The sequence below is a fragment of the Bos indicus genome, chromosome 11 (genome assembly GCF_029378745.1).
Source record: "Bos indicus isolate NIAB-ARS_2022 breed Sahiwal x Tharparkar chromosome 11, NIAB-ARS_B.indTharparkar_mat_pri_1.0, whole genome shotgun sequence".
Classification (NCBI taxonomy): Eukaryota; Metazoa; Chordata; class Mammalia; order Artiodactyla; family Bovidae; genus Bos; species Bos indicus.
Genome location: NC_091770.1, coordinates 11,289,782 through 11,311,758, shown reverse-complemented (window position 1 = coordinate 11,311,758; position 21,977 = coordinate 11,289,782). Strand labels below are relative to the sequence as shown.

Genomic DNA, 21,977 nt, shown 5'->3' with positions numbered 1-21,977 from the left:
TAGAAGCCAGAAGAGCAATGTCTTCAAAATTCTAAAGGAAAATGTTGTCAACCTAAAAATTGGAATTTTCTCCTCAGCCAAACTGTCAGTTAAAGCTGAGTACAGAATTACAATTACAAATTACATTTTTTTCAGATATAAAAGGACTCCAAATTTTCTTTCCACTTACCCTTTTTCAGGGAGCTACCAGAAGAGGTCTTCCACTGAAATGAAGGTGTACACCAAGAGGAGCTGAGGGAGCTGCGCCCCAGAATTGAAAATTTCAGGGGAAAATATGGAAGTGAAACGGGCTTCCCTTGTAGCTCAGCTGGTACATAATCTGCCTGCCGTGCAGGAGACCTGGGTTCAATTCCTGGGTTGGGAGATCCCCTGGAGAAGGAAATGGCAACCACTCCAATATTCAGGCTCCTCTGGCTATGGGAAATCCCATGAGACTGGCTGGCTACAGTCCATGGGGTCACAGAGTTACATACAACTGAGCGAGTAAACCACCACCACCATTAAAAATATCAAAAAGCTGCTAGAAGATACAGTAAGAATTAGAGATGGTACAAAGAAAACTCTGTCAGGGAGAAAAATGAGGTAATTATTAAATCCAGATAAAACATAAAGTCAAAAAGGAGAGGAAACATAATCATATACAACAAAGTTGTAGTATTGCTCATATAATTGTCATAATGTGAATATTGAATATCCATAGACCCCAAAACTATGATAACTATTTTGGGAGGGTGATGAGGGTAGGGGAGAGAAATGTGTTTATGGAGGTAAATAATAAGAGAGATGGATCCTCAACTACCACACAAAAGAACTAGTTGAGAAATAGCAGTACAGATACGCTTAGTTTGAAATACAGATTTATATCTGAAGAAACAGCTAACAGCATTTGCTTCTGGGGAAGAGAAATGGGAACTGGGGAGAGATGGGGCAATACACTATTTTTCCTCACAAGTGTTTTCGTGCTATTTGACTTTTTGAACTTTGAAAAAAAAAAAAACTGTGAGATTAATTTTTAATAGCTTTTAAAATAAAGCTTATGAACAAAAAGAAAAACTTCAGCACATTAACCATCTGTCTCTACAATCACTAGAGCTGCCCTATACTACATCTCCCTACCTTCCCCCCAAATCAGACAAAACCATCAACTTTTCAATTAGCTCTAGTTCAAGTTTCTACATGATATTAACAAAACAGAAATTGCAGTGTCTTAGCCTAATTCCATGGAGAAGGCAATGGCACCCCACTCCAGTGTTCTTGCCTGGAGAATCCCAGGGACGGGGGAGCCTGGTGGGCTGCCGTCTATGGGGTTGCACAGGGTCGGACACGACTGAAGCAACTTAGCAGCAGCAGCAGCAGCCTAATTCCACACTGTCTCCTCCATGTTTCTCATCCTCAGTCTAAACTTCCGGATAGTGGTATGCTGGTGAGTATTTTTGAGAAAAAAGTCCTGATTTATAGTATCTATCAATTTCCATGGTGTAAATTCTCACATTGTGGCTGATTTCAAGTCATCACTGCGGTGTCACTGAATGTGGAATTGGGAAAAGATGCACATGTCAGCGCCAGCAAATTATTGCCTTAGGTTTCTCTAGTCTTAGCAGCCTCCATACTTCCCACCAGAGCAGCTTACAGGAGGGCCCTGAGTATCCCCTCCAAAACCCACAAGTCCACAGGAGATGTAGCAGCAGTAAAAGTGGATTCTGGGGGGAAGAGAAGCGGTTCTGGCTGCAGGGCAGGGATAGCGAATTTGCCACCTTCCTTCCCCGCCACCATTCCCCCACCCCACCTCCAGCAGAGTTACCTGCTCATTGGTAACCCCTGGGCGCAGGGTCCCATGCTTATAGTCTTCCAGCAGTTGCACAGCCTCTCTGAGACGTCTCTGCAGGCAAAGAAAAGGGACACTGAGGGGCACAGATCCAGGGCTCCAGCAACACTTTCCCTTGCAGGGGTGCATCAGTATTGACCCAGCACTGACCATCTTCACAGTGTGCAAGACCTGCCCTTCAGTTTATGGGACACACGCAAAACAATAAAGAAGACTATAGCCTAAACGTCCTTTCACAGGGCAATGGATAAACGTTTGCCATTTACCCAGTGTAATAATACTATACACGTTATTCGGTGGTTTAAAAAGTAAAGTAGATCTCCATGGCCATATCTCCAAGGTATTTTTTTAAGTGTGAAAGAAATTGCAGAGGCGTATGATGCCATTCATTGTACCAAACAAACAACACACACAGAAAACAGTTTTTCCTATGAGAATATTTATGTGAGTAAATGTATCAAAAAAGCTCTAAAAGGAGACCTGTCAAACTAGTGACAGAGGTTACCTTGAGGTAGGAGGAAAGAGTTCAGATTTGGCAAGTGGCGTTGGAAGAAATTTTAGTCTTAATTGTAATATCGCAAGTTTTTATAAAGAGAACATATTTATGTAATACTTATATAATTTCTTCTCAACATTTGAAAAACACTAGCAGAGATTTACATACTCAAATACATATGGCTACAGTAACTGATGGGGAAAAAATAAAAGAGAATAGAATTGTATGATTTTTAAAATCTTAAAAACTAGAGACAGCAACACTGAGAGAAGGCAGTCTTTGTCCACCGAAAAGACTTGTATAAGAATATTCATTGTGGCACTCTGCAAATAGGCCCAAACTGCAAACAACTCAAATGTCAGTTGACAGACTGGGTAAGTATACGCACACAATGAAATATTACACAGCATTTAAAATGCAAACTACAGATATGTTACAATCGGATAAATCTTCTCAAGAATGGCACCCTGATATCTCTCACTCCATGTTCTTCTAGAACTTTCCCACATCCCCCATCCAGAGGTAGAGTCTATGTCCCTCCACGTGATTCTCGGCAGGCCTTTGTGACTGCCTTAACAATAGAGTGTTGCCAAGGTGAGGTTGTGTGACCTCTGAGGCCAGGTCATGAAAATGCCTTGCATTTCTACCTGGCTCTCTTGGGATGGTTGCTTTCTTGAAACTTAGCCATCACATTGTAAGGAAGCCCAAGTAGCCTATGAAGCGACCCATGTGGATTAAGAACTGAGGGCCTGGCCCACAGCTCCAGCTAAGTGACCAGCTAATGGTCAGCAACAATTGGCCCTCCATGGAAGTGAGCCATCTTGAAATGGACCTTCCCCACCCCCGTCAAGCTGCCTTAGCCAAGGCTGCGAGACAAACCATCCTCTCTAAGTCCTGTCAAAACTGAAGGTCAGTGAGCAAAAGAATTACCTGTTGTTATTTCAGGCCATTAAATTTTAGGGTGATTTGTTACATGATAATAGAAGGCCAATTCACACAATGATGAGCAAAAAAGGCAGATGCAAAAAGTATATATAAATTTCAAAAACAGGTCAAACACACCTATGGTGGTAGACGTCATTATGGTATTACCTTTGTGAAGGTGGGTGGGGGTGTTGACTTGGAGAGGGCATGAGGAACCCTCTGGAATAATGGAAATGCTCAAAGTTTTGATCTGACTGGTAGTTACACAGTATAAACGTGTGTCAAAATCCATTAGGTCATACACTTTGGATTTATGTATTTTGCTGTATGTATGGTATATCCTTTTTTTAAAAAAAATCAATAATAAATAGACAACAGTGAGAGAAGGCAGCCTATGTCCAGGTCAGATGAGGAACGGTCATCAGGGATGCTCATGATGAGGGAAGAAACCCAGGGAAGCCACCCTGTTCCACTTTGACCAAGGGACAAAGTTGGCTAAGGATGGGAGTGCAGAGAGACCTCCACAGAAGCCCCTGGTCCACAGGCAGGATGCAGCTCCAGGGCGGGTTGCCCCATGGGGCGTCTTCTGAGCAGGCCGACAGTGGTCGCATAGGATGGGAAAGGAACAGCCACCTCCCGCACTAAAACAGCAGGACTAACCCCAGCCCAGACAAGCCAATTGGGCTGTCAGGAGGCCAGGAGAACTTCTTACTTGGGACAGCCCGACTGCTGTAAAGTACTGCCTCTTCCCTTTCAAATATATGTCTGTCAATTTCTGAATTCCAGAGTCCTTCCCCAGAATCTCTTTGCTTTCAAAGTAGAGACAACTTTGAGTTGGTGTTTTTTCCAGGTGTAATCCACTCTGTTTAGAAAAAATGTCAGAAAAATCGAAAGCACTCACAAAAATGTTGTAATCACCTGTAAACATACCACAGAGATAACCACTGCAAAAGTTATTATTTTCCTTCTAGACTTAATACATTTGCTTTTCATGTTGGTTGATTGCTCTAACTTGCTTAAGTTCAACAGAAAGTGAGCAGGTCAGTATTTGAGGCCAGAGTTTAGTCAGACCCTTGCTAACTAGTCTCTGCAACTGCCCCCCAAATCCTCCTGGTGATACGACAAGCTGCCCGCTCCAAGCCTGCTTCCTGCCAGCCTCAGCCTTGGCCCCACAATAAGTGCTCTACTTTCCACCCTGAATGGTGAATGACCCTGTGTTCTCATTATGTTCCCACTCCAGGGATTCAGTTCCTCTAACAACCTGGCCAGATTCCATCTCATTCCACACAGTCATCAAAGGGAGGCCTCTTGCCACAGGATTAAGTTCCAAAGAGCCCTGATCTTGGCGCTCATTGAGAAAGAACCAAATCCAAAGCTTCCGGAGATAGGCCTGCTAATGCAGGACTGGGACAAGCTAGCATGTGCTTGTCTGCCTCTGGGCCTTGCTAAGCCTCAGCTTGGCCTCCTAGCTCAGAGACTGAGGGATAGCGCTCCCAGCGCCTCTGTGGGACAGGAAAGGCCTCGGGCCTTGCCTTGAGAGGTCCCTGAGGGCTGGCTGTTCTGGGAGCTGGACTTCTCACAGCAGAGAAGGGAGCCATTTTCAGGGAGCCTTGAGGGATAGGAGGAGAGTCTCTCTGCTTGAAGTCCTCCTCTCACCCCGATGCATTACACACTTGACAGAAAAGCCCTGGGCACTTGAAGGATGGGGAAAGCAGGAGGCCAGTGGCAGGGTGAAATTTGCAGGAAGTCTTTTCAGTCAGGAACAAACAGGCAGCTACGCCCTGAATGCTAAGATGGTGAGGGGCCCAGCCGGCCTGGAGACAAGGCTGCAGGCCCTATTCTGGAGCCCTGGGCTTGGGGACGGACAGCCCAGGTTGCTGCTTCCCCGACTCCATCACCTGCCTGCCAGAAACTGTCGCAGCAAGACTCTCTTCTTGTATCTGATGGGCATGATCTCCAGAAAGTCTCTCTTCGGACAGGCATCTGGGAGGTCTGCTCCAGGGCAGAGAATTTGAACAGAGGTCCCGCCCCGAAGCCCCAGGGGGAGGAAGGAAGCCAAAGGGCAGTCCTGCAGTGTTAGGGTGGTGGCAGAGCGGGCAGGAGACCCTGGCAGACAGGAATGAGGATGTTGGAACACAGGACGGAAAGGCACAAAATGGGAAGATGAGGAAAGTCATCAGAAGCAAAGCTAATCTCTTTGGAGGGAAGAGGTATACCTTAGCCAACCCCCAAACTAAATGCACACAGTATAATCCACGCCTGGCTAGGGAGCATGTCTAAATGATTTGAATATTTTATTTATTATAATGTTTAATATGTTAAGATATACAATGGGCGTGACAGCAGTGGGCCAGGAGGTGAGGATTACCCAGAAACATTTCACCCCTACTTGTGATAAAGGCCACCCACTTTTCCTGCAGGCCCTCACCCCTGATCTTTCCTATACCACCCCACCCCCCTGGGTTGTCTGTCCCCACCCATGTCTATCCTTCAAGGCACAGGGCCATATTCAGGAATCTTCCAGAAAAGTTCCCTCTGCCCTCTGAACACTCAGAGAGCATTTGGTTTGCACCTCTTTGAGGTCCATGGTCACTCACCACCACGTGCCCCTGTTACCTGTCAGAGACTGCAGGGTGCAGGGAGCAGGAGACTGCTGTAGGTTATGTTGGCTGAAACGCAGGGCACTCCTACCCCAGTCCATCACCAACACGGGGCCACACATAATGAGCACTGATAAATATGAGGCTGCTGGGAGGAGAGGTGAAGGGTATAATCAGGGTTAGGGACCAGGTTCCAAAGCAGCAGGCCAGAGGCCCTTGAGAGCTATGCTGGTTCTACGGAATCGTGGGATTCCAAGAGACCATGCCCTGTTCACACAGGATGTGGATGACAGTACCCCTCTGTGAGTGTCTACTGAACCACGTGGACTTCCTTTCTCTGAGACAGCTGGGGTCCGAGCAGGAAGGGCATTTCGATGCCCAGGGTCACAGAGTGGGTGGGTGTCATCTAGGAATCTCAAGTCCCTGCATTCCCAGCTCTGGGCCATTTCCATGAGACATGAGCATGGAAGAGCCTCCTGTCCTCCAGATGGTCAGTAATTGAAAGAGGGGTGGTCTCCCAGAGAAACCATAGAAATGCTTGCATCCTGAAAAGCCGATGTCAATGGTGGCCAGGTACCCCACATAAGAAAGGGAAGGGCCTTCTTTATTCTCATTCAAAGGCAAGCCCAGTTGCTGCTGCGTGTTTAGCAAAAGTGGGTACAATTGAAACCTGGACATTTCAGGCAATCAAAATTTGGGAGTCCCACTTAAAATAGGGGGTGGGGGAGAAGGGAGGAAGGGAAGGAGAGAAGGAGAGAGAGGAAGAGGGAGAAAGGAAGGAAGGAAGGAAAAGAAAGAGAAAGGAAAAAGAAGCGTCAATGGTCAGGGTGAAAATGAATGTGGGGAGCGGGGTTGGTGTGCATGAGGGAACGGAGCTGGCGGTAGGGACGGGGGCAAGGCCTGCCTTGATCGCTCAGTATCTAATTGCTCTCACCTGGGCCAGTCTTGAATCAGCCAAGCACAGGGCTGTGCATTCTTACCTTGCCTGCCACATCTTCAACCATTCCTTTCTGGCTCCCGGATGGTGGGATTTGGGGGCCAAGGCTTTGTGCAGGCAGAGTCTCAAACCCTTCTCTCATCCTCCCTTGGCCTTCCTAAGCCCTTCTTGTTCCTTCCCAGCAATCCTGGGACCCACAGGGTTATCTGCGCTGAGACTGTTTCCTAGCTCAACCACAAGCTACCTCTGGGAGGCCCAAGAGAAGGGGAAACCAGGCACACGTTTCCCTGTGGCCAACCTCTGGCCACCTTTAGGACACTGAATGTGAGTTAATTCTGACAGCATGACAGGTGGTATAGCCCTTTAGAAAGTAAATCTGTCCAGCTATGCCTAAGAACTTTAAAAACAATCGTGGTCTACATCCTGGATACCCTACTTTTGGGAATATTTTTCTAAAAGAATAAATTTATCAGAAATGAAAAATAATTTGCCTAAAACTATTTTTGGCAGGAAAGAAAAAGGTAGGAAACAACCTATCTGTTAGACCTAAAAGCCTAACAGAGATGGATATTTATACTAAAAGACTTGACTTCCTAAAATTATAAAGACTTGGAAATAAATGAAAAAAGCAAATAAAAAGTCTATGTTCAATGTAATAAGCATGACAAAAATGTATACAGATGGGCAAAAATCTGAAGTGTGTAAGGGTACTGAAATTTGGAAATTTTAAAATTTAAAATTAGACTACCTGATGCTGTCTAGAATGCATTTAAATGGATAGTCTTACTACTATTGACAGCATAAACTGATAGTCTTGGTACAGATTGGTACAATTTGCAGGGCAATTTGGCAATATATATCAAAAGCCTTAAAATGCCTTTCATTCAGAAATTCCACTTCTAGGAATTTACCCCAAGGAAATAAAGAGAAATATGGGGAGATATATGTACAAGGATATTTATCGCCATATTATTTATATTGGCAAAAGACTTGAAACTACCCAAATGGTCAATAGAGAAGATGATTAAGTTTTAGAATAATCACCTGATGGATTACTATGTAGTTATTAAACACACTTTGAAATAACATTTAATGACAAGGAAAAATGCTCAAGATATGCTATATGGAAAAAACAATATATATCATGTATACATATGTCACATATGATTTTAAATATGTATTTACATATATATATATATATATATATGTATATATATACACAATACATACAGAGAGAGATCTTCCTTGACTTACTATGGGGTTCATCCTATCATAAAAATGTCACTTTAAGTGAAAATATCACATCTTAGGTTGAAAATACATTTAACACACCTAACCTACTGAATATCATGGCTTAGCCTGGCCTTCCTACACGTGCTCAGAACACTAACATTAGCCTACAGTTGGGCAAAATCATCTAATGCAGAGGCTATTTTATAATAAAATGTTGACTACCTCATGAAATTCATCGACTACTATACTGAAAGTGAAAAACAGCATAGTTGTGCGGGTGTAGAATGGTTCTAAGTGTATCGGTGGTTCCCGTGTGTGATCACGGGGCTGACTGGGACCTGTGGCTGTCGTGGCCCAGCATCGCAAGAGAGTATTGTACTGTGTGCATATCACTAGCCCAGGAGATAATCAAAATCCACAACTGGAACCATGACACCTACTGAATGCATACTTTCACACCATCATAAAGCCCATAAATCGTAGACTTAAGTCAGGGACCGTGGATAGAGAGAGAGAGAGTAAGATACAGATACAGATATATATATGTACACATTATACACACCACCCTAATTTTGTACAGATACATACACTAGAATGATAATTGTGATTATTTCTTGCAGGAGAGATAATGAGCAGCTTTTATTTTCTTTTTTAGACTTTCATATGTTCCAGTATTTAGAGATTACTACCAGAATCACAAAACATCAAGAGGCACATAATGTCAATTGTTTTCATTGGTCACCTGGTTGAAGGAGTGTTCTCCAAGCTCACCACCGTAAAAGTACCTTTTCCCTTAGTAATTGCTAAGCAACATTTGGAGGCGATACTTACCTGAAAGACTAAGAATATCCTGTTTTACAACAGCATTTTATTCCATGCAAATAGCATCTGTTAATGATCCTGGTTGAAATCAGTTATTTCACTGAGGACTGCTGCTGCTCCTGCTGCTAAGTCACTTCAGTCGTGTCCAACTGTGTGTGACCCCATAGACGGCAGCCCACCAGGCTCCTCTGTCCCTGGGATTCTTCAGGCAAGAACACTGGAGTGGGTTGCCATTTCCTTCTCCAATGCATGAAAGTGAAAAGTGAAAGTGAAGTCACTCAGTCGTGCCCAACTCTTAGCGACCCCATGGACTGGAGCCTACCTGGCTCCTCCGTCCATGGGGTTTTCCAGGCAAGAGTACTGGAGTGGGGTGCCATTGCCTTCTCCGTCACTGAGGACTACATAATGTTTATTTCCTTCAACATTTATTAGCTGACATTCTTCTGAGAATAAGAGCTTCCCTCTCTCATATTTTTAGTTTTACTATGGACTCATGGATTCTTTTTATTATTCAATGTATTATAATCCATTGTTTTTCTTCTTAATGTTCAAATTGTCCCAAATGTGGCTAGTGGGACTCAGCCACTTCCTGTTCCTGTGTCTCCATCATTCTAGAAACATTTTCTTACTTTCTGTAGCAATGCTCTTTGCCTCAGGTGTGGATTTGGCAAACTCTCCGAGAAGCCCTGGGTGCTTTTAGTAAGCGATGGCATTTAGGAACGAAGATCTGAGTGCCAAGTGTGTCCCCTGTTACTGGGGTGTCATTGTTTCTAGGCCCTGTCAGTGATCAGAGTCAGAAAACTGAGAAATATAAATGTAAGTATATGAATGTATATGTGCATAAATCACGAGTTCACATTGATTCCTCCAATTCAAATACAACATAATGTAGTTTTTTTCTTTTCCCCTACTTCATATTTGTATCTCCCTACTCCTGCGGAGAGAACCCTGGTTCCCAATATCAGCGTAATGATTTATTCTGTCCTATGATACACCCAAAACAGTCTCAGATTACTTCACAAATACTAGTAATGAGTTTCTGCTATTTGCACTGCTTCCGTTGGTTTTCCACGTCCTTCAGAATGATCATCTGCCAAACATTCATTCTCTTAAATAATTATTGAATTCAGAATAGCAAACCCCTTTCACATTAAGTTAATGATTTAAAGTAACTCAGATGTCAGCTGGTACGGCCTTTCCTTAGAGATCTAGATCTAATTCCAGGACCCACATGAAAGGATGAAGTTAAGGCTTCTGCCAGGTCCCAGGGGTTTCCTTCCTCAGGCCCAACTGTCCACCTACAGCACTGAGAGCAGACTCCTGGCCCCTCAAGAGCCCTTTAAAGAATGAATTCTTGCAGAGACTTCAGGAACCAGGCAGATTTTATGACAATACAATAGGAATGATGGTGGAAGGGACAGCACCTTTCACAGTATGCATGACCAACCTCTAAAGAGCCCCAGACACTGGCCTTTCCGTTCATCATGGTTACTTGCTCTCCTTCCCACTGTTTTCCCCTCATGTTCCTTCTTTCTCCTCCCTCTTAGGAGGATTGGAAAAGCACAACTCTTCCTCTTTTGTCAAACAGGCAACCTCCTTCCTCTCTGAAGCCTTGCTCAAGACATTCTTAGAACAAAGACAGCCTTCTTCCTAAGAGAAATTATGGTGAATAAAATTTGCTCCACCTCATTACACACACAAGGGCTGGAATCTTTTTAAAGCTTCGCCAGTTATAAATTACAAACAATAGCTGCAAAACTCTCTCAAGATGAGTCTATCCATTGACTCAGCTACTGCCCCTCAGAAATGGGTCATCAGAAGCCTCCAGATGCACAGCATCTTTCCACCTCAGGAAACTCTGGCTTCCAGAGCCACCTCTCATGTCCTCCATTCTCCTCTCACACAGGTGAGCCGGCCTGTCCAGATCTCCTCTGCCTGGGCAGCCATCACCCCACGCTCCCTCCCAGGATGCAGCCTAGGAGTGTTCCAGGACACTCTGGGAGAGAGACAGTGCTTTGTGGGCATAAGCCATGGTCTTGAGCTGAGCCCAGCAGCAGGGGAAATCTGGCCCTCCTGATAGCACCACAGTTGTCGGGGAGGGACTCAGGTAAGAGATTCTTTCCTCTTCCTGCTCCTAATCTCCATCACTTCCAGGCAAATGGCCTTGCCAAGCTACCTGCCTGGATTGGAACTAGGGAGGGACGGAAGGGCCCACTCATGGCCCTTTTGGATTTTTTAGGGCCTAGAAGATCTTCTATGGGCAGAAAATTTCCACAAGGCAAGTAGTACTGGAAACAGTCCCCAACTGGGATGCAGTAGGAAAAGGTGTAGATCTTTTCCAGAAAGCCTATCGGCATCCTTGATGAAGAGAAGAAACAGAAATTTGAAAAATATTTTTAACTGATTGTTGCATCAGTTATTTTCTGGTCATTAAATAGTTAACAGTCTTTGACATTTCAATTAATGGTAAAAAAAAAAAAAAGGATAAGACTTTTAAATTTACTCACAGGGAAATAGGCAAAAGATGGCTTAGTAATGTACAAAGATGCTGAGGTCTTTCCAAATGCAAGAGTGGAAGAAAAAATGTGGTACAGGAAGATAGCAGTAACATGAAATGGTCTGGGGATGAGAGGAGTGTGGACTAGAGAGGAGGAGCTGTGAGCCCCCAGCACAAGCGGTGTGCTGCCCAGCTGCCCCCAAAGCACCTGCCTGCTCGTGGTAACTGGGGGGAGCACTGATACACGTCCAGACCGCCCAGGCCTCCCTCCACCATCTCTCAATGTGCTGCCTTCAAGTTCACCATCAGCATCTCCATCTTTTGAAATAAGCGTTTGTCTCCACCACCTCCTCCATCAAGCAGGAAGCATTTATGTTGGGATTTTTGTCACAATTCTATCTAGTTGGGCACCATTCCAGAGCTTTCAAGAAAGACACATAACCTAGGCTGGGTAAGTAGTTCCTCTAGTTTGGTGCGCCTCCAAATTTTTATGTAATCCCATTGATTACTCCTTTGGAGACTCCTGACAGGGCCCGGAAGTACAATAGCCTTGCCCTTCAGAGACACTACACCCAGATATAAGGTCAGCCAGGTAAGTACTAGAGTCCTTCATCCTTCCTGGGCTGCAGCAGGAAATCACATATCAGGGTAATCCCCACATTTCCCATAACTGGACTGCTCTCCCAGGCACAGTGGGGATGGAGAGATGGAGATGGTTCTAGGGCCAGGTGCCAAGCAGGCCCTGTGCTTCTTTTTCTTCCCAGAGCTGAAGCAAGCCAATGCTCAGCACAAAGGTGAGCAGAGAAGGGCTGCCTACTCAGGGGGCTGACTCAGAGGCTCAGTGACTTCCATCAGGGTACGTGGGGCCTGGGGTGGGGAGTTCAGGCCTTCTTCCAGCTTGGGAGAGCTCCCTAAACTTGAGTTACCTGAACAGGAATGCAAAGTGGCCAAAAATAAGTGTTCTGGAGACAAGCTTACCTGGGTTCATACCCTGGCTCCATCACTGGCCAGCACCATGTGCCTGAGACTTAACTTCTGTCTGTATGTTTCCTCATCTGGAAAATGGAACTTAAAATAGAATCTACCTCAAAGGGTTGTTTTGAGTTAATCCGACAAGCTAATACATGTAAAATGTTTATGACACTGCTTTGCTCACAGAAAGTGCTTAACAAATATTCACTACATTTTATGTGCATGCATTCCTATAAACGTTTGTAAATACAATACAAAGGATAGAAAGACACACTTCTTGGAATGGCTCAAAGAAATCTGATGGTAAATGTGACAATATCAAGGATTAATGAGAATGTGGAGTGACTGGAACATTGGATGAGAATGTAAAATGGACAGTAATCCTCAAGCAACTTTTCGGCAGTTTCCTAAGAAGTTAAACGTATACTTACCATATGCGCCGGCAACCCCAGTCCTAGTTACTCACTCAAGAGAAATGAAAGCATACATCCACACAAAGAATGCTCAGAGCAATTTTATTCAGAATAATCAGAAAATGGAAACAGCCCGTGTGTTCATCAGCAAGTGGACAGAAGAAACAAGATCTGGAACATCCTTTCAATGGAATGCTGCTCAGCGGCAAGAAGGGATGAAGTACTGACACATGCGACACAGATGAAGCTCAGAAGCACCACGTCAAGCGAAAGAAGCAGACACACAAGGCTACGCACTGTAGGACCTCACTCATACGGCGTCACAGAAACAGCAAAACAACAAGAGCAGAAAACGGTTGCGGGGGCTCAGCAGGGGCTTGGGGAGATGGATCACAAATGGTCATGAGGAGTACGGTAGGATGACAGAAATGTTCTCCATCTTCATGATGAACACTTCATTGTGGACACTTGATATGTCTGTCAAAACTCACAGGAGTGTTCACATATAAAATATAACGTATGCCTGAGTCGCAATCTTACCTATCAGAGGAGGGGAGTGAGTAGGGAGAGGGCACGAAGGATCCTTCTTGTTCTGAACCGTTTGGATTTTTGTAATGAGCACATAATCCATGTACTTGGTAATCGTTTTATTGAAGTTTGAAATAATAATAATGACATATCTACCTTGAAGGGATGTTGTGAGATCCAGATGAAATGAGATAATGATGACCTGTGGATCTTCCAAAGTCACAAGGTATAAAGGCCAAGGGGCCTCCATTGAGAGTGACAGCCATGACTCACCTCAGTGACAAAGAGTGTGCGAGGGTCGATGATGTCCAAGAAGTGCCTGAAGCGACCAAAGAAGGATGTCTGGAGAAGGGGCGGGAGAGGAGAGTGGATCAGTTGCTGTACCCCTTTCTCTAGACAATGGGGAACCCACCCACAGCTCGCCCTTACTGTCAGGGTCCCACAGTCACGGGTGATGAACGCCGAGGCCTCTCGCTTCTCGGTGACCTGATGGCAGCTCTCCCAGATCTGAGGCTTTCCAAAGTCAACTCAGAACGACCATTGAGACATGTCTGACCCAATGTCTCTTCCATGTGCCTCCCATTTTCCTCCCTCTTCTCCCAATGCCCTGAGATCAACTCCGAGCCTTTCAGCAGCTCCGAGAACCAAAAAGCATGACGGCCAGAGGGGCGGTCTGGTCCCCAGCCCTCTCCCAGTCTGCCCGGCCCACCACGGCCTTTGTGCTTTGCTTAGGACTTTAGGAGAGAGGGTCTCTCCCCAAAGTCCAGCACAGGCTCTGCTGCCAGGGAAAGCTCCCCACCGTAGAGCTCAAGCGCGGATACCCAGCTTGCAGCCCTCAGGCCTTCCTTCACCCACGCCTCAGGACAGAGGGCCAGCTCCCCATCCTTATCCCTGAGCAGGGGCCTTGGAAAAGGAGGGCATTGTGCTAAACAGGCCACAGGCATTAGAGCACAGTGAAAGGAAACCAAGCAACGCTGCTGCTGGGCCTTCTGCCCTCAGGACAGAGCCAGTTTGGCAAAGCCAAGCTCCAGGGGAGGAGAGAGGGGACCCAGCGAGGGGACAAAGGGGAAAGCTGCAAACGCTGGGGGTTCATGCCTCACTATCCTCAGGCTCCCTCCCACATCCTCCCTGGAGCCCCACAGCTCTCCAAGCCCAGCCTCCACGCCACCGGGGAGGAAACAGAACACACCCACTATTTTCCTTCTCACTAGGACATCAGACCCTGCAGCCAATTTCTGCTCCTTCCCCTCCTCAAAAAAGACCGAAAATAGACCCGGGTCACCACAAGGTCTCCTGACACACCATGGCACCCTCTGCCTGGAGCAGCCTTTCCACCCCTCTCCCGGCTCCAGCCTTTCACAGATCTATCAAGCTTCCACACCATTGCTAACTAAAACAGTCGCTTCTCTAACTTCTTATACATCAGAGGCCTAAACCATCCCCCAACTTACACACAATGCTCAATCAGAGATGTTCAGAAGTGTAGGCAGAGGTGTGTGCTGAGAACACTCACTGCTGCATTATTTATAAAGGTGAATTGTGAAAATGACGATCCATTCACAGGATGGAACAGCTCAGCCATCATGTTTAGGACAATGTTTATGCCATGCAAAAAGCCTGTGATTTGTGAACTGCTTCTAAAAAGCATGATTTCAACTTAGTAGGAGATAAACAGCGAGATGGATATTAAATGGGGAGCAAGGAGACAGGGTGACACCCGCTAAAACAAACCAGAGTTCCTTAGAGCAGCGGACCCCAACCTTTTTGGTACCAGAGACCTCTGGTTTCTCGTGGAAGAAATGTTTCCACAGACTGCGGGTGGGGTGGGGGGAAGGGTTCGGGATGATTCAAGCACCTTACCTTGTGCGCTTTATTTCTATTATTATGACATCAGCTCCACCTCAGAGCATCAGGCATTAGATCCCAGAGGTTGGGGACCCCTGACTTAGAGAAGTGGCTGATTCCAGGGCTGAGGTAGGGAACGAACACGATGCGACTGGCACATTTTGTTGTGCTAGAAAGGAACGAAGTGCCCCTCCCCAAAATGACGGGGGCATGTCAGAAGGACCAATAAGACGCAAATGGACTCTCTGTGTCTCTGAGAAGTTCCCAGTTGGGTTCACAGGGTATTCTGAAGGGACTGAGTCTAACCATGTGGAAACATCAGACAAACCCAAACTGAGGAGCATTCTGTAAAATAAATGGCCTTGTTCACCAAATATGCCAAATGCGGTAAAGACAAAGAAAGGCTGAAAAACTGCCCCACATTAAAGGAAACTGAAGAGATAAGGCGATTGAACATAACATGTAATTCTTGAATGAATCCTGGACTAGAGGGGGAAATGCGTTCAAGGAGATTGCTGAGACAAAGGATAAAACTGGAATAGGATCACAGATTAATAAAAGGATTGTATCCATGCTAAATTTCCTGAATAACCACACTCTGGTTATTGCTACAGACTGAATATTAGTGTCCTCTCAAAATTCATGTGTTAAAACCCTAAACGCCTAGGTGATGATATTTGGAGGTGAGGCCTTTGAGAGCTGATTATATGAGGGCAGAGCCCTCATGAATGGCATTAACAATCTTATAGAGATGTCAGAGAAACCCCTCACCCTGTTCCACCATGTAAGAACACAGTGAGCTGTCTACGACTAGGAATCAGACCCTCCCCAGACACTGTATCTACCAGTGCCTTCGTCCTGGACTTCCCAGACTTCAGTACTGGGAGAAATTAACTTCTGTTGTTTATAAAGCACCCCATCTATGCTATTTTTACTATAACAGCCCAAACTGACTAAGACAGAGATATAAGAGAATGTCCTTGTTGTTAAGGTTACAATGAAGTATTAAGGGATAGCTGAATAGAATCTACTCTCAAAAGGTTGAGAAAAAAATGATGTGTGGATACACAGGGCAGCAATAAAACCTGGAAATGCAGGTACTATTATTCTATTTACAGATTGAAGATGTTCTTAGTATCATGTGCATTTGCTATCTTGCCTGGCTTTATGGCCACCTGTAGACAAAGAGCATAATAAAGGAAATGTGACAACTGTTGAAAGCTGGTGGACCTAAGCAAAGGGTATACGGAATTGAATTCTTCTTGCAACTTTTCTGTAAGACTGAAACTGCTTCAAAATTAAAAGTTCAAAATTACATTATTTAAAAAGCTACATGAAAATATATTAAAATGTTAAGAGAGATAGCCTCTGGGTAATAAGAATATGGTATATTTTTATTCCCATATCTTTTACATTGCTTTTTAAATGAAAAAAAAAATCAGTATTATATTATGTATAATAATATAAAGAAGTAATATTCTATTTTTATAATATGTATTTAAATTAAAATAGACTGATATATTACTTGATTATAAACTGCTGAAGGATGCGGGCTATTGGATGTTCTTTCTGTATGTGCCTTGGCTCCTAGTCAGGTGTTCCATAAATACATCAGCCCCAACACGAATGAGTGGGCTGCTGAGCAGCCAGTGCCCTGGAGGCTTCCTGGAGTGATGCAGCTGGGCTGGACCTTGAACGGAGGGTAGGATGTGAAAGGGATAAGAGTATTAGCAATTAGCATCCCAGGGAGGGAAGAGGATCAGCAGAGGGGAGGGCCCGGAGGAGAACGGCCTAAGGGAAGTGCTTCTTGCAGATGATCCAGGAAAACATCCAGCCTCTGACTTGCCCTGTGGCCCATCACCGTTTTCATTCTGTCCCGGCCTGCTGACCCTGCTGTATCACTCTCCACCACTGCCACTGGGAGAGAGTCCTAAGTAAAGCATTTCGCTCCATAGATGCCTACCAACCCCTACGGGACTAGCTGATGGAAGACCACAGTGAACAAGCCCACAAGGAGCTGAGACCATCAAGAGAGACAAACAAGTAAAGAGATAACTACAAAACTAAGTGAGGCATCATAACGGGCACTGGGGACACAGGTTATTTCTCCCTAGTGAGTCAGGAAGCTTCCCAGAAGAGCTGGGATGGGCAGATGGATGAATTTACCGAGGAGAGAAGGGTATCAGCAGGAGCGCAAAGGCATGCAGGTTCAGGTCAGAAGCTGCACCTGGCTCCTGCAGTTTATTCAGTCATTCACCAGAAAGCTACTGGAGACCTATTGTGTGCCCAAGGCTGTGCTAGTCCTGAGCATAGAGCAAAGTTGACTGGTTGGGGGAACGAGGAATAATATAGTCATAGTAATGCCCAGATTTCTAGTCAGACACTAATGCTTACTAACCAGGATGAGGAAAGCAAGAAGCGTATTGATTCAGTGGAGAGGAAGATAACAGTTCTGGGTTGGTCATGTACACTTGGGACACTTAAGAGCCTTCCAGATGTAACTTTTCAATAAACACTTACACATAAAGGTCTGAGATTCCCTTTATGTGCACACATGACAATGTCCTAACCCAATCAGCCAAAGAACCTCCCCTTGGCCCACCAGGGGGAAAGTTAGGCTTCCTGACTCACGGCAACGATGGAGGCCACAAAGCAGAGGAACCATAAGGCATTTTGTCAAACAAGGGAGGAAAAACTGAGTTAGTGCAGAATCCTGCAGAAAGGTAGAGCCAAATTTAAATGAAACGGTACATTAACAGGCTCAAGGCAAAGCAGGGCTGTGGGGAAGAGGCCTACATAGATCTGGACTGAGAAGTAAACAGAGGGTTTTGTTTCTTAAAAACTATAAAATTCAGTTAACTATGGCATGGGATGTCCAGAAACTCCTTATTTGAAGCCCTGCCCTTGTATTGATTCTCTGAGTCAAAGACCCACCAATCAAAAGCAGGATGTTTCAATCCTCTTGCCAAGTAGAGGAGGTCATCAATACCTGGTTCTATTAATAGAAGGATTGAGCCATTAGCCACTGCAGTTGCTGACTTTCAACACACCCCGAAAGGAGTCTAAGGCAGAGCACTCTGTGCTCTAGGAAGACTGGTAGAACAGCCCTTCAGAGAGTTAAGTATTTCAGGAGACACTTTTTATGAACCTGGATTCTTACATCTTCCCATTCTTAGAAAAGAACTAAACCCATTAATTAAGATATCTGTTCCTCACATATAGCAGCAACCTTCTGAGATGTGTGCTTGATTACACGTAACCCCTTTGCCAAAATCACACACATGCTGACCTCTCCCCCCTTACCTCTTCATAGCTCTCTGAGCGGCTGCCTCCCAGACTATAGTCCTCAATAGACACTGCTACTGCTGCTGCTGCTGCTAAGTCACTTCAGTCGTGTCCGACTCTGTGTGACCCCAGAGATGGCAGCCCACCAGGCTCCCTCGTCCCTGGGATTCTCCAGGCAAGAACACTGAAGTGGGTTGCCATTTCCTTCTCCAATGCATGAAAGTGAAAAGTGAAAGTGAAGATGCTCAGTCGTATCCGACTCTTAGCGACCCCATGGACTGCAGCCTACCAGGCTCCTCTGTCCATGGGATTTTCCAGGCAAGAGTGCTGGAGTGGGGTGCCATTGCAAATAAACTCAACTCACAGTTCCTACAGGCTGCGTTTTTGTGTTTGTTTGTTTTCCTCAATATTGATCCTACTGATATAAACAGCACGTGAGTGAGTGACAGTCACTCAGTTGTGTCCAGCTCTTTGTAATCCCATGGACTGTACAGCCTGGATTTTAGACTGTAGCCTGAGAGGCTCCTCTGCCCATGGAATTCTGCAGACAAGAGTACTGGAGTGGGTTGCCATTTTCTTCTCCATTTAAGCAGCGAAGTTCCTGGCAATCCATAACCTTGGAGAATGTGATTTCTCAGTGAGTACAAAAGAATGGCTACTCAGTGAAGGAGGCGGCTGGGGCCCCTCAGAGCTGTGTAGGCCTGGAGAGAAGTACTCTTTGTAGCTGCCATCATGTGTCTGTCTTCCCAGCCTGATGCATAACATGGCAACCTCATCAGTCTTTATTTTCTCAACAGTTTAGTAACATGGTCTTTTTTTTTTTTTTTGCCCTCCAAAATTCACTTTTTACCCCATCAGATAATCAGTGGATTTTTTTTTTCCTTCCCTTTTTCTTCAACGGAAGAGTGAGTAAAGTAATTCCTTCCCATTCCTCTCACATGAAAGGTGAGTCAGCTACTTCTCAGCAGGGGCTCGCAGCCTGCTGCTTCCTAACTCCCAGACCCGGCCCAGGAGAGCAGAGCCAGAGAGCTGCCTCGAGCAGCAGCCCAGGGCAAAGGCCTGAGAAGAGACTGACAGCGGGCTTGTATCTAGACCTCTACACAACTGCACTTCTCATCCAGACTGCTCATCTGGATGAGGAACTCATCTGGATGAGGAACTCACTGATGAGGCACTCACTGAAGCTGTAGCCCAACAGCAGATAGGCTGGACCAGCTCAGTGGTCCTCACTCGGAGGACGGAATCCCCTGGGTTTTCTAAAATCCAGGCTGTACACCCAGGGATTCGAATTCTAGTGGCCTGGGGTGGGCTCGGGGCATGAGAGTCTGTTTAAAAACCCGCCCAGGTGATTACTGTGCAGCAGGGGTGAGAACCACTGGACTCGAAGGTGCTGACCGTCTCCAAGGCACAAAGAAGCCCTAGGACTAGCCCTGCAACACAGTCGCTCTCTAGCCCATAGGACGCACATGATTTAAAACATAACCACCTGCAAGGCACTTTCACTTCAGAACTTACTTCAGTAAACTATATGAGAAACTTGCCCATTGCCTCCTGACTCTCAGCCCACACAAACCTCTCCACCCTGAAGTGAAGAGTGCATTTCTGGGCCCACAAGCTGCCCGGACCCCAGAGGCAGCCCTCAACAAGCCACCTGCTCTATTCTCATAGGCCTCGGTGGATTCGGGGCCCAGCACACACAGCATACCTATACCCCCAGGCATCTTCGCAGATAAGTGAGATTCTGAAGGAACAAGGAAGTTTAAAAATAATCATAATAAAGCAAACATTTCTGGGTAGATTAAATCACAAATGGAAAGAATCATGTATGTTTTTTTCCTGTCCTGGGGCCTCAACTTGCCAAAAATGGTGTCAGCCCTAAAGGAAGAAAAGAGTGGGTTCAGGAAAGGAAATGAGTAGAAAAGAAGTAAAGGGAGCAGTCAGAACACAGAGCTCCCCCATGCACTCTGGCCATTTCACCAGGTAACACGGGGCCATGGGTAAGAGCATGGACTTGAAGTTTACAGGAACAACAGGGGGCAGAGGAGCATCTTAACTAATACCACAGAGAAGCCTTCAGCCACGTTCAGAATGGGAAAATTGTACAGGACAAACAACCCAGTTTCTTCAACAAATACTGGGTTGGCCAAAAGGTTTGCTTGCAGAACTTGAACGAACATTTTGGCCAACCCAATAGAAAGAAAGAGGGATGAACCAATAGATTAACATATCAGTCAAATATAACGTGTGCGCTCTGTGGGTTCTGATCGAAACAAAGCAATTGTTTTTAAAACACAGTAAGGGAAATGTGAACAGTGCAATGGACTGAACGCCTGTCCCCACACTCCCAAAGTCAGCGTTGAAATCCTAACACCCACCTCCCACCTCAAGGTGATTGTTTTAAGAAGTGGTTTCTTTGGGGATGTATTAATGTCCTTATAAAAGAAACCCCAGAAAGATCCCTTCTCCCCTCTGCCATGGGTTTCAGCTAGAAGATGCTATCTATGAACAAGAAAGTTAGCTCTCATCAGACAATGAATCTGCCGGTGCCTTGATCTTGGACTTCCAGCTTTGAGAACTGTGAAAAATAAATTTCTGTTGTTTACAAGCTACCCAATCTACAGTATTTTGTTACTGCAGTCCAAACGGACTGGTTTGATGATATTAAGAAATAATTATTTTAGGTGTGTTAATGGTATAGTGGTTATGTTAAAACTAATTTAAAAATCCCCTGATATCATATGAAAAAGAAGGCACTTCACCTCTGTGATATTCTCTCTGTAAAACCCATAACTGTCTAACCATGAGAAAAACACTAGACAAACCCCAACTGAGGGACCTTCTAAAAAATACTTGACCAGTACTTCTCAAAACTGGTCATTAATAGTCAAGGTCATTAAATAGAAGGTAAGTCTGAAAAACTGTCATAAAACAGAGGGCAGACTGAGGAGACATGACAACTAAATGCGATGTGGGATCCTAGAACAGAAGAATAACATTAGTGTAAAAAATAGTAAAATCCAACAGTCTGGAGTATAATTAATAGTAATGCTGGTTTCTTATTCCGACAAATGTGCCACGGTAATCAGAGAAGATGACTTCAGGGGAAACGAGGTGAGGCTTATACAGGAATCCTGCTACTCAAATTCTGCACACATGAAATGATTTCCAATGGTACAAAGTGTATTTAGAAAAGCTAACTTAAACAATCTTTCTGTTTTAGCATTACCTATAGCAGGTAGAGTGAATAATGGGCTTCGCATTAAAATAATTCCCTGATTGAGGGTGGGAGGCATAGAAACGAAGCTGGCCTAACACTGGTAATTGCTGAAGTTGGGTGATGGGTACACAGGAGTTCACTGACAATTGTCCTCAATTTTGTATGTTTGAAAATTTCCCTAATAAAAAAGTTGACAATAAACAGAAAACCGCAGACTCTGGAGCCAGACTGCCTACTGAATCTGTTTCTTTGTGTGCCAGTTTTCTCACCTAGAATATATAGGGTAATTGTCTCAACCTGTCTCCCATGGTTGTCATGAAAATTAAATTGGTCAATACATGAAAAGGTTAGAACAATGCTTGGCTAGCATCATCATCTTATGG

General features: G+C 45.0%; 1 protein-coding gene across 3 annotated transcripts in view; it reads right to left on the bottom strand.

Moving 5' to 3' along the window:
• The window catches only part of SFXN5 (sideroflexin 5), a 127,318-nt gene that overhangs the window by 102,485 nt on the left and 2,856 nt on the right, over positions 1-21,977 (bottom strand). For all 3 annotated transcript variants that reach the window (XM_019969935.2, XM_019969936.2, XM_070798433.1), the window contains exons 2-3: positions 13,521-13,589; positions 1,802-1,879 (exon numbers count right to left, since the gene is read on the bottom strand). In XM_019969935.2, the coding sequence (XP_019825494.2) occupies positions 1,802-1,879; positions 13,521-13,589 (147 nt within the window). The remainder of the gene's footprint in view (positions 1-1,801; positions 1,880-13,520; positions 13,590-21,977) is intronic.